Source organism: Artemia franciscana, unplaced genomic scaffold (genome assembly GCF_032884065.1).
Source record: "Artemia franciscana unplaced genomic scaffold, ASM3288406v1 PGA_scaffold_131, whole genome shotgun sequence".
Classification (NCBI taxonomy): Eukaryota; Metazoa; Arthropoda; class Branchiopoda; order Anostraca; family Artemiidae; genus Artemia; species Artemia franciscana.
This window is the reverse complement of record NW_027062626.1, coordinates 282,942-296,824: the sequence shown is the minus strand read 5'-3', so window position 1 is coordinate 296,824 and position 13,883 is coordinate 282,942. Positions and strand designations below refer to the sequence as shown.

Below are 13,883 nucleotides of genomic sequence, written 5' to 3'. Positions count from 1 at the left end.
ATATGAAATGGGTTGTCCCCTCCGCAATCCCTCGCTCTTTACGCTAAAGTTTGACTCTTTGCCACAATTCTACTTTTTAAAATAATTAAAAGCTTTAGCGTAAAGAGCGAGGGATAGCGGAGGGGACAACCCATTTCATATACGGAGTAATTTCTGTTCGTTTTAAGTTTTAATGTCGCTCCTTACTTTCAGCTAAAAAAATTAGTTTTTTTTTTATTTAATCTGAAAATAAAGCCGTAATACCTTCGTCAACTCTTGGACCAGATGTAATTAATTTTTCATCAAGGACCTTAACGTTACAAGAAAAGTCCGTATTAGAAAAAGGTCCAAAATTTTGTTTTAAAACTAATAAAGTCCCAGTAGAAGATATTATCTCTTCAATAGAAACATCTTTACATAGAAACCCCATCCTAATCAAAGATGTTAGCCTAGTAAGAGCTTCTACAGTTAAAACCCTGTCAGAGTTTGCTTTAAAACCAGAAATCCCTAGCAATTCTATCAAAGACATAAAGATTCTTAATAATTTAAAAAGGGATGAATCTATTATTAGTACAAAAGCAGACAAGGGTAACACTTTAGTGGTAATGGACACCAAGGACTACGAGAGTTTTACTGCTGATGAACACTGTATATGTGTTCGAAATATCCAGTTAAATAATTTTATATCTATTCACTGTCAATAAAAAGGTATCATCCCTATTTTGAACTGTTTTACTTACGAACTGTTTGATTATTGCTATAGCATATTATTGCCCGTTCTCAATAAAACCAAATGCTACTGAAGTTTTACTGAACTCTACAGACATTTTGACTGAGCTTTGATACGTATGTGATTCAGGCTTGAAAATTTTAAAGAATTCATACATTTCTTTCCCTATACCCTACCCTCCCCCCCCTGATGGCACTACGATAACTCGAGATCGCTCAAAAGGCTTCAGCAGCAAGCGTGATGAAACCGTAAGAAACTAAAAATGTAAAGAAATTCTTTCTGCAGACACCATCGAAAAGGTTAATGTTGGGATTGACAGAGGTCACTTGCCCGCTTCATCTTTTAGTTCCAGCGGTTCGCGTGACAAATCCACAGGCTCCTCAAGATTATATTGGACATGAAAAATTTAAGGTATTTAACAGAAAAAAAATAGAATTCATTGATACATATATCTTCCCTTAATTTTAACTTCACGCTTGTGCTTTAGTAGCGAAAAATTGAAATTCCTAAAAATTGGTTTTGAAAAGTCTGCATGAAAAGCTAATTTATCCCAAGTGTTGTCGACTAATACCACTGTATCTTTTGCCAGATACATCATAGAGATAAGAAAACAGCTGTCTAAAGATTCCACATTTTCTAATTTCAAAAGACCATGCCTTAAATCTTTATGCTGATTGCCCAGTCCAAAAGATTACACTGGTAAGTTTAACTCGTCAAGTTAAGCATAAGACAAATCATTGGTGTTGTGGTCGCGCATCATTTATCTACAAGTGTGGTTCGGCCTTAAACAAGATACATATTCATTTTAAAAGTGGAAACAGGTTTATAATCTGAAAATAACATTTTTGTAGACAAAGGAATTTGAACTAAGGTTTTTGGTTATAGGCGGAAGTGAAGAATACACCCGCAAAAAAAGATGCAGTTTGATCCAGGTCAGCAATGCGAAATACCCGTGAATATTGGTCGGCTTGGTGGGCGGTCTTTACCTCCCCGGAAAATGTCCCCAAAAAATAGCCCCACGGAAAATTCACCCGCAGAAAATACACCCTGGAAAATACCCACCCGTAAAAATCCCCTCCCACCGCGGAAAATGAACTCTCGGAAAATATCCTCCCCTGCGGCTGGTTGGTCCCCAATCTCTTTCGAATTAAAAAAGGACTAGAACTCTCAATTTCAGATTTAATTAGCACCCTCCGAAGTTTTGGCGACTATGAGGTGGAGGTGTGGATGAGGAAGGGGCAGTCCCCTCCTCTACGGAATAAATTCTGTTCATTTAGGGTTTAAAGTTACTCTTTACTTTCATAATAACGGCGTAGACCAGACATTTTGCCAAAAATCGCAAGGGAGTAGATATTAATTTCACATTTTAGTGCGTTTTTAAAGTTTCTTTATAACCCCTCCTCCAGTAAAACACCCCCTCCCCCCAAAAAAAATACCACGCAATCCAAAATCCTGGGTAGGAGCCTGGGGATTATACGTCAATTTCTACCCGCACCCTCCCCTCGTCTCTCCCTTAGGATTAATTCTGTATTTATCTGATGGTTCAATGAGAACTGAAATGTTTTGCATTAAAATGCATCCTTTTGAGGCATTTCCCTCCCTCCCTAACTACAAAATAATCAAATAATCATTTTCTGGGGTTGGGTATTTTTTCCGGGGGTGTCTTTCAGGGGGGGGGTGAGCGGTATTTTCGACGGGGGGTATTTTTCAGGGGTATTTTCCGCGTGGTATTTTTTTTTGGGGGGGGGGGGGTATTTTCCGTCGTGGTATTTTCCACGGGGAGGGGGTATTTCCGGGAGGTTATTTTCTGCGGGGGTGTTTTTCTGAGTGGGTATTTTTTGGGAGTGGGGGTATTTAAAGTGCTGTTTATTTTCCACGGGGAAAGGGGTATTTTCTGGGGGATATTTCTCGGGAAGGGGGAGGTAAACGCCTAAAACCGGTCATCGCATGGTACAAGTTCGTAAAAAAGGACGTAGTCGATAGTTGGCTTACAAAAGTATAGAAAATATTCATGCTGTCCTCAAGCGTTGATATTAAAAGCAACAAAAAAGAGCTAAAATTAACTGGAACAACTTACTTCAGTAACAATAGTCGATCCGTATTCTTCCATGTTGTACTTCCATTTTTTACATGGTAATTGAGGCCAGGAACTATTGCTCGTTCTTCTGCCAGAAGTTATAATCTCTGAATAATTAACAGCGTAATAAGTGCAGCGAGAATAAGTTAATACTTCATGAGTTAAGTCGTCGCTATATACCAATGGCAATGTCAAGTTTTTTCTGAAAAGACAGACCTATCATTAAACTGTTTGGTATAATGAATTAGAGCGACATCCTAAGTGCTACCTGGAAATTTCTCCGTGGGATGGTGCTAATAGCTTCGTTATTACCAAGATTGAATGGATTATTTCTCATTGCCCTACTTTTAACACTTTTAATGTGTTCTTGGTTTCAAGGGGAGGGAGCATTACCCTCTTGAATCCTCTGACGGCATTCATTTCCATGAATGAGGCTCCCTCGTAGTAGGCCTACTAACAGGCCTAATCTATAATAGGCTTACTTTTTCCGACTTCTGAGTCTGGAAAAAACACACAATCTTGCCTTTATTTTTTTTCTAGGGTATATTGCTAAGGATACGAACAGAATACAACCAAATATTTTGAATTCGTATTCATGATTCGCCCATTATTTAAAACTGTTTTAATTACCACAATTCTTCGCTTTTCGGTTAATCGTAAATACCATAATTACCATGAATTTTGGGTATACAGGCCTATCCAATTGTATGCACCTTAACATAACCGTTATCCTTATATGAAATATAATTGCACCTGGAAATACTGGAACATGATATTTACCAAAAAAATTTACTAAAATTTTTACAAAATACTATTTTATATACTATTTACCAAATTACTATATACCAAATATTTTGTATACTATTTACCCAAAAAAATCATGGGGAACTGTAGTTACTATCCATAAATTAATTAAAAACAATCATAAAACAGTTTAATAGGGAAAACCGCAATAGAATGTCATAAAACAATCAAATTGTACTTCTTGATTTAGCATCAAAACCCATTTCAAACAGAAAAAGAACCTGTGCTTTAGGAGCCTTTCCAAAAAGTCAACTTCTTTGGCAGATCCAATACCTATGTTGCATAATCTTACTGTTGTTCAACGCACTACAGGTTTCGCACATTGGAAGGTTGAATTGTGTTTTTATTATATTAAACTTTCAAAATGCTAATTAAAACCTTTCAGGAATGTATTTCTGATAGTTTAATCTAAAATTACTAATATATAAAGCTTAGAACCTAAAATTTAGCTTTAATAGAAATCTTGTGTCGATCCTGTTGTATCCACCCGTATTGTGGAATATAAGTGGAGAAAAAAACGTCGGAATGTCAGCTTTGAAAATACACGTCTCCGAAGAATCATGAACGTACGAGTCTCAAATATCGAGATTCCAATACGAACTAACAAGGGCATATCCATTATTTTGTCCGGGGGGGGGGGAGAGTTATTGTTTTTCGTGGATGGGAGGCTGCAAAAGAAAAACTTTAAAATGCAAAAAAGAAATATTTGCGTTTTTGTTGCGTTTTTTTTAGAGTCAGAAATTTTCTTTGGAGGAAAAAGGAGATTTAAACTCCGAGCCCCTTCCTGGGTAGGCCTTGCGGACCAACCAGCCTCTTATAACGGTTATCACCTGCCAATTTCAACAGTAATATGTAGGTCATTTTTGAGAAGAGGGGATCTTATAACTCCAGGGATATTCTCCTAGCGGCTACCTGCACGATTGAGGATGAGAGGTTACCCTAAGAATGCTCCTTAGCTCTTATCAGGTTCCTGCAACCCGAATTAGCAAATGGCAGTGCTGCTAGCAGCAGCGTACCCTGAAGACTAAGACCTCATTGTCAATGCTCTAAGTGTCTTTTGGGGCACGGGAGAGGCTAAGGTTAAGATTAATTGAATATAGTTTTTGCTGGGAAAATGTGCTCCTATGATTCTATAACTTATTGAAGGGAAATCTAATAATATACAGCCAAGATTTCATGGTTCCGCAGTGCATTAAATATTTCGCTCCTTGAAATTTTAATTATATATATGTTACTGTAATGTTTCACTCAATTTTTACCAGAACCTAAAAACGGTAAAAATAGGAAAATTATACATAGAAAGCAAAAGGAATGATAAATAAAAATTAAATATATTGATCTTTCCGAGAAAGACAAGAACCTGAACTCTTGAAAAGCTACTTCTACCAAAACTACCAAACATAATTCATCGTTTAATAGACAGATCTGGCAGTTCTGGCGTAGCGAGTAATTCAAGATATATACTCGAAAACCAATTTACTGAAAACAAACAAAACTGACCTGAAAAAGATAGGAAGTTCTCTTAAGAGTAGGTAAATCCAAAGCAGCCAACGGAAAATAAAAGACTAATTTATAGGGCACTCAAAAGTCATTCACCAGTCATGATACCGGTAACTTTTAGCATATAAATATTTTCTAAATATCTGCTGAAAGCTTGAGTTTTCAGTAAAACGCCAGTTTTTAGAATTCCCTATCTTCCTGGAATTTTCCCGTGAAATATGTGTAAATTTGTCACACAGATAAAGAGTCTGAAGGTTTGAAGTACTGGTTGTCACCAGTACCTTTGAGAATTCCATATACAAAATTTAAGTATTTCCGTGAAAATAAAAATTAATGCATGGCATTATAAATGGCATGTCTCATGAAAATATTTTTTTTAGTTTTCACTTACTAAGGGGACTATACAAGAATGGGTGTTGAGAATCTCCGGTTAAGAGTTAACAACCATGTAGATTACAGAGGTACCCTTTTTATAATTCCTAGCCTTTCCACTTCAGAAATGGTACCAAAATGGCAATTTTTTGTTCCATTTGGTACTTTACTATTGAACTAGTAAGACAATTTGTGAGAGGAATGTAGACATGAGCAGTAGCTTTTAACCAGACCTTCAAACGTCTCTATACGGTAGCCTGCTAGTCGTGGGAGAACGATATAGAAATTAATAAGGAGAACTTCGCAAAAAAAACTATTTTCATTGTTTTGTTTTGGTAGGATTCTCTAAACCTTTTATTTATAGTTCTAGATCATAATAAATCGATTGCCTCTCATTTTAGCAAACACTGATGTCTTCTGGCAAAAAATGGCAGAAAAATTATTTTTGTGTGGCACAATCTCTTTTGTCAAACAGTTCGTGGTAACGAACTGTAGTAAGGAGAGACCCGGCTCAATAGTAAACGAAACTCTAAAAAACGGAATTTCGATGCTAAAAGATACATCAAAAGAATTGAATTTTTATGCTGATTTTAAATATATAAGTTTCATTAAATTTAGTCTTTGTCATCAAAAGTTAAGAGCCTGAGAAAATTTGCCTTATTTTTGAAAATAGCGGGAAACACTCCTAAAAGTCATAGGTCCAATCTACAAAAATGTGGAACTACGTATTTTTTGCCAGAAGACAGATCACGGGTGCTTGTTTATTTGTTTGTTTGTTTTTTTGTTTTTTTGTTTTTTCCCAGGGGTCATCACATCGACCAAGTGGTACTAGAATATTGCAAGAGGGCTCATTCTAACGGAAATGAAAAGCTCTAGTGCCCTTTTTAAGTGACCAAAAAAATTGGAGGGAACCTAGGACCCCTCCCACTCTCATTTTTTCCCAAAGTCAACGGATTAAAATTTTGAGATAGCTATTTTGCTCTGCATAGTCGAAAACCATAATAACTATGTCTTTGGGGATGACTTACTACCCCACAGTCCCTGGGGAAGGGGCTGCAAGTTACAAACTTTGACCAATGTTTACATACAGTAATGGTTATTGGGAAGTGTACCGACGTTTTCAGGGGGATGGTTTGGGTGTGGGGTTGAGGGGAGGGGGCTATGTGGGAGGATCTTTCCTTGGAGGAATATTTCATGGGGGAAGAGAAATTCAATGAAAAGTGCGCAGGATTTTCTAGAATTACTATTAAAAAAAAAACAATGAAAATATAAACATGAAAAAGTTTTTTCAATTGAAAGTAAGGAGTAGCATTAAAACTTAAAACGAACAGAGATTATTACGCATATGAGTTCGCTCTTTATGCTAAAGTATTTTTAGTAATTTCAACTATTTATTCTACGGCCTTTCTGATTCAGGGGTCATTCTTAAAGAATTGGGTAAAAACTTAAAATTTAGTATGAAGAGCGAGGTATTAACGAGGGGACAAACCCCCTCATATATATAATTAAAAATAAAAGAATATACAAGTTTGTTATGTAAGTTAATTCTTAAGTTACGTATATTTTTTACTAATAAAAACATTCGTTAAAAATTAAAAGTTCTAGTTGCCTTTTTAAGTAACCGAAAAATTGGATGGCAACTAGGCCTCCTTCCCCACTCCTTTTTTCTCAAAATCGTCTGATCAAAACTAAGAGAAAGCCATTTAGCCAAAAACAAGAATTAATATGCAAATTTCATTTTAATAATTTATGTACGGAGAGCCAAAATCAAACATGCATTAATTCAAAAACGTTCAGAAATTAAATAAGAAAAACTAGTTTTTTAACTGAAAGTAAGGAGCGACATTAAAACTTAAACGAACAGAGATTACTCTGTATATGAAATGGGTTGTCCCCTTCGCAATCCCTCGCTCTTTACGCTCAAGTTTGACTCTTTGCCACAATTCTACTTTTTAAAACAATTAAAAACTTTAGCGTAAAGAGCGAGGGATTGCGGAGGGGACAACCCATTTCATATACGGAGTAATTTCTGTTCGTTTTAAGTTTTAATGTCGCTCCTTACTTTCAGTTAAAAAAACTAGTTTTTTTTAATTTAATTACTTATAAAGGGCATTAGACGTTGAAATTTCTGTTCAAATGTGCTCTCTGAATATTCTACATTCACTGGTTTAGTACGATCACCCTTTAAAAAAAGGGGGGGGGTAAAAAAAGAAGGAACGCCAGTATTACCCATGCAAAAACGCGTTTTCTTTGCTGTTAAAGGTGGGAGCGTGTAAGTTAGGATTTTAAACAGCGGCAATTCCAAAACTGCACTTCTCATTTCGATCCGCCAGCAATTTTAAGATTTTAAGGTTTTGTCATGGATTTCGAGGGCTCTCTTCTCAAAATCCCCAAAAATCTGTTTTAACAATACAATTTTGCTATTAAGTTAAACAGAAATACCCCTCACTAGACAATAGCTTTTAAAATTTTGGCTACTATGATTCGTTCTTTACTAGGTTGTAGCTCTTGCTGTAACCATGATTTATGTGTGTTTCAGAAGGTAACTGTTTGATATAGCATCCGAGGCACAAGATGCTCATTAAATTTTGTACACTAATTTGATTTTAACACTCTCTTGGAGAGAGCTTAGAGAGAACACTTTAGCTTGGATGTCATAATGTATAATTAAATACAATTCAAGCGCTGACAAAATGCACAATTTAACCTTGACCGTTTTACTTTCAAAATGCAACAATTCATAGTACCGCGTGACTTTCAACTTCTACTAGCCTATTGTGCGCAATAATTATTATTGCCATATCGCAAGGAAATGTAGCAAAATAAAAATATTAAATAGACTTTTTATTGCTAGGCCGAAAACAGAAAATTATAAGGTTTGATTTTTTGAAATTTTCTAGTCTACAGATTTGGCTACTCTCAGCATTTTGTTATTCAACTCATAGCCAAAGAATGACTCTCATATTCAGGTTTATTTTACAGGAGATTAACGATAATGCTTTGAAATTTTTTGCCACGAAGTTTTTTGGCTTCGCTCTTCTATTAAATAATTTTGTTGGCTTGCCGTTCCCAGTCAATAATCTTTAAGCAAAAACGTCATTTATAGTCTAAGGACTGAGAAGGTACTCTTCCCCAATGTATTCAGTCAGTTGTTAAAGACAACGATTTTTTCAATTGTGGTCGAAGTGCCGTGATTTTGTCTATTTTACATTTTTATGGCACTTAGTATTAACCAAGTGACATATAGCAGTCGCCAATTCTGTCGGTCTGTCTGTCGGTCTGTCTGTCGGTCTGTCTGTCGGTCTGTCGGTCTGTCTGTCGGTCTGTCTGTCGGTCCCGGTTTTGCTACTTTAGGCACTTCCAGGTAAGCTAGGACGATGAAATTTGGCAAGCGTATCAGGGACCGGACCAGATTAAATTAGAAATAGTCGTTTTCCCGATTTGACCATCTGGGGGGGAGTGGGGGCCCGGTTAATTCGCAAAAATAGAAAAAAATGAAGTATTTTTAACTTATCAGCGGGTATTTGGATCTTAATGAAATTTGATGTTTGGAATGATATTGTGTCTTAGAGCTCTTATTTTTAATCCCGACCGGATCTGATGACATTGGGGGGAGTTGGAGGGGGAAAACCTAAAGTCCCGGTTTTGCTACTTTAGGCACTTCCAGGTAAGCTAGGATGATGGAATTTGGCAAGCGTATCAGGGACCGGACCAGATTAAATTAGAAATAGTCGTTTTCCCGATTTGACCATCTGGGGGGGGGGGGAGAAGGGGCCGGTTAATTCGGAAAAATAGAAAAAATGAAGTATTTTTAACTTATGAGCGGGTGATTGGATCTTAATGAAATTTGATGTTTGGAATGATATTGTGTCTCAGAGCTCTTATTTTAAATCCCGACTGGGTCTGATGACATTGGGGGGAGTTGGAGGGGGGAAACCTAAAATCTTGGAAAACACTTAGAGTAGAGGGATCGGGATGAAATTTGAGGGGAAAAATAAGCGCAAGTCCCAGATACATGATTGACATAATCGGAACTTATTTGCTCTCTTTGGGGTAGTTGGGAGGGGGGAGTAAGTCTTAAAAATTAGAAAAATGAGGTATTTTCAACTTACGAACGGGTGATCAGATCTCAATGAAATTTAATGTTTAGAAGGATATCGTGTCTTAGAGCTCTTATTTTAAATCCCGACCGGATCTGGTGATGGGGGCGGGGAGTTGGGAGGGGGAAACCTAAAACTTGGAAAACACTTAGAGTGGAGGGATCGGGATGAAACATGGTGGGAAAAATAAACACAAGTCCTAGATAGATGATTGACATAAACGGAACGGATCCGCTCTCTTTTGGGTAGTTGGGGGGGGGGTTAATTCTGAAAAATTAGAAAAAATGAGGTATTTTTAACTTACGAATGGGTGATTGGATCTCCATGAAATTTGATTTTTAGAAGGATATCGTGGCTCAAAGCTCTTATTTTAAATCCTGAACGGATCTGGTGACATTGGGGGAAGTTTGGGGTGGGGAGACCTAAAATGATGGGAAACCCTTAGATTGGAAGGATTGGGATGAAACTTGGTTGGAAAAATAAGCAAAAGTCTTGCATACGTAATTTACATAATTGGAACGGATCCGCTCAATTGCGGGGGGGGGGGTAATTCTGAAAAATAAGAAAAATAACGTATTTTTAACTTACGAATGAGTGATCGGATCTTCATGAAACTTCATATTTAGAAGGACCTCGTAACTCTGATATCTTATTTTAAATCTCAACCGGATCAAACGTAATTGGGGGGGGGGTCAGTTGGGGGGACCGGAAATCTTAGAAAATACTTAAAGCGGTGAGATCAGGATGAAACTGGATGGGAAGAATAGAAACCTGTCTAAGATACGTGACTGACATAACTGGACCGGATCTGCTCTCTTTGGTGGAATTGGGATGGGGGAGGTAATTTTGAAAATTGAGGTATTTGTAACTTACGAAAGGGTGACCAGATCTTAATGAAATTTGATATTTAGAAGGATCTTGTGCTATAAAGTTTAACTTTAGGTTCTGACCTTCTCACAAGTGCCAATTGAGCTCTTGGCTCTTGGCTCTTCCGACCTCGTCCAAATGAGCTCTTGGCTCTTCCGACCTCGTACCATATGAGCTCTCGGCTCTTCCGACCTCGTCACAAGTGCCATATGAGCTCTTAGCTCTTGTTTTTCTCACAATCTTACCGCAATTTCCCTCTTTTTATCATAGCTTTTAAGAATCTTGGTCAGTGAAATGATCAGCCAGGTAGGAAGATTCACATTCCCCCCAGCCTATCGAAAAGCTTTACCTAGTGACGCTTAAGTCAGCAAGTGCAGTTGATTCAAACGTCAGACACAGTGAACGGTTTTCTACTGTAGCAAAGGTGCCAAAGAGGTAATTTGTGAGAGTGTTATTGTAACAGGTAAGTCATTCAAAATTAAAAAAAAAAAAATAAGACTTCCGGTGTTAAGATCCCGTAAAGTACTGCAGCAACAGTTCAGTATTGTTGCACTGTTGCAACAATACTGAACTGACTGCAATACTGACTGCAACAATACTGAATACTGACCCATTGTTGCAACAATGGGTCACTGCTGAAGAGTAGCACAAGTGACAATGTCTCTCAAATGAGACGCGAACCTTCTAAAGGCGTAACAAATTTCCTAGCTGCTATCTTTGCCAATCTTAACTGAGACCCGATAACTCATTCTTCCACTGCGAATGACAAGAATGTAGTCCTTTTGCCACAGAGGTCGGTATATGTGTATTATATGGTACCGCTCCCGCACGAGAAGTGAATTTAGGTTAATCCCAATGAAATATATAAAAATACATATTTTATAAATATATAAAAATAATGTAAAGACAATACTTTAGCAACAAAATTATGAAAACTAGAACAAAGAATTATGGCAGGGGGCCGCACAGAAAGCAGTATATTAAATACCTAACCCAACTAAAATTCCATCTCTATATATTCGATTATTGTTCCATCCGATTATTGTCTGATCTGTGGATCCAAATTCTCGAGTGTGTACCATATAATACACTAATACCCATAGGTCTAATAAAATACGGACACCTGATACCTTAAAAATAACTGTTGGCCAGTTCTTTCTTTTTGTCAATTTCGCCAATCCGTCTTGTAATACACTGATAAAAAGTGATTTTAATATCCCCTCCCCAAAGGTCAGATTGGCGGCAGAACCATTTGAACAAATAGCTTAGAACCTTGCACTTAGTTCCAAAAAAGTTGGAACGAGGCCTGAATCTTCTTTTAGTAAATTAGGCCTAACAAGAAAATTTAGAAATTCAGCCCTCCCTCATCTCCCAAAGAGATCTGATCCTAGATCCTTCTGACTTCTGATTCAGTTTAGCTGAGATTCAGCACCCTCTTTTGATGGATGCCTTGGTGACTATAATTTAAATACTCCTCCCCCTCATAGAGATCGCGATGGCTCCTGACTCCTTACAGAATAAACTAAGAAATTCACTTTGAGCTTAAAACAACTGCTTGTGGTAGACGCCATGACAAAAAAAATAGGCAACCATTCCCCATAAAGAGTTCTGATTATGTTAGGACCATATCTAAGCTGTGATTAGGACCCTGAAAAAGACAATATATAGCTGACAACACATTATTATCACACCAAAAACTTCATTTCAGTCAAGTTTTATTTATGCCTAGCAAAACACTCGTGCGATGTCGTCATGTCCCCAGCCCACATAAATTGGATCAGGTAAGGACCACGGCAAGTGAATATGAGACCAATTAACCTATTTAATGTTACAAAGTCTGATTAAAATTCGCAACTCATTTTTGAAGATGCTCTGATGGTAATAATTTAAGGATCCCTATTGCTAAGGTCGGATAGTGTTCCAACACCAGAAAAATCAGATAGAAGGCGAGTTCCTACTTTTCCATTAATTGGTTGTTGGTGTTTAAGCAATTCTGATAATTGACTATCGCGTATTTGTACATCAGAATCATCAAAAAAGGCCATTAGAACAGCAACATCAGAGAGATAAATTACGGAAGTACTTTGGAGATCTCTAACGGTTCATTATTGGACTGTCTGTTTAGCCTAATTAAATACCCCTGAGGGGTAGGGGTTGTTTATTATACTAGCTAAAATCCAAAATAGAAAATTTTACTTACATTTCTTCTTCTGTAAGTCCGTGACCTTGAGGTAAATCTACATCACAGTAATGGTCTGGTGTAAGTGTGATAAAAACTTGACTGAAGTAAACAAAACTTAAGAATATTAAAAATGGTGCCGTCAACAGAAACAAAAACTTTTGATATCGTCCAAACGAACCGATGTATGGCAGCACGTCATCAAAATCGGCTATTTCATTTTGAGAATATACGTCTTCCCGTTTAATTTGCTGACCTAATGACTCCTTTAGTTCCCTTGCTGTTTTTTCTTTTTCAAGTTCAGAAACAGAAAGCCTTGGCAGGTAATAATGCTTCCATTTTTCGGATCTTATTGGTTCAGAAGCACTTCTTTTCCATGGTGGGGTTATACCCTCGTCGTCGACCCATGCCGGGTTTTCTATTCCACCTTTTATGTCCATTAGACTAGAAATCAAGTACACCTGACTACAGTTAGTAAGGAACTAAATATTAAGGTGTTTTCACATTTGAAATTAACGAAAAAGAGACAAGATCAATGCCTTCACAGAAGGCGGGACTTGTCGGTCTACATTGAAATATGTATATTAATCGTCTGACTTGTAAAATAAGGCCTGAACATGCTTAAAAGTAAAAGTCACTAACACTATTTAACACGAAGCCCAAGAAATGCACAACAGTCTTTAATTTGATGAATTACGTGCTAAAAACAAATCACAAAACAAAGATTTATTTTTATTGAAAACTTGGCCGGCCTGTGCGTAAATGGAAAACCGGGTTGAAACTAGTTTAAAGACTTCCTATGCGTAAGAGTGCCTTTTCACTACGCCAATTTAATAAATATTAATGGGCTCTAAATAAGCAAGGAAATAGGTTTTGCTTTAAATTAGCCCCCTGTTTATTTAAAGCGATACTGTAAATAAATAAAGAACTATTAACTCATTAACAAAAAATGTACCCTCCTTATTTTGTTATAAGCAAATTAGTTTAGGCACATCCTTCTGCACTAATTTTGTTCGCTGAAAATTCACCTTTTTGAACACGTAGGTTTTGATGGCAGGTCACCACTTTATGTCGTTTCCTTGAGTTTTACACCCGTAATTTAGAATCCCTATAGGCATTAAGTTTTGAGCACTTTCTTACTAAATAAGCTCCATTTTATTTCAGACACACTAATGACCTACACTTGACTACAGATGAAAGAGTTCGGCTAAACCGACAAGCTTATCTTATCCAATTTCTAACTTTTAAAGCAATTATTTATTGAAATTCACCCAA

General features: G+C 37.0%; 1 protein-coding gene across 1 annotated transcript in view; it reads right to left on the bottom strand.

Annotated features, from left to right (window-relative positions):
* LOC136041302 (organic cation transporter protein-like) overlaps positions 1-13,099 on the bottom strand; it is a 77,415-nt gene extending 64,316 nt beyond the window's left edge. The window contains exons 1-2 of the mRNA XM_065725921.1: positions 12,630-13,099; positions 2,787-2,988 (exon numbers count right to left, since the gene is read on the bottom strand). Of these exons, the coding sequence (XP_065581993.1) occupies positions 2,787-2,988; positions 12,630-13,048 (621 nt within the window). The 5' untranslated portion in view covers positions 13,049-13,099. The remainder of the gene's footprint in view (positions 1-2,786; positions 2,989-12,629) is intronic.
* Positions 13,100-13,883: the final 784 nt, after the last annotated feature.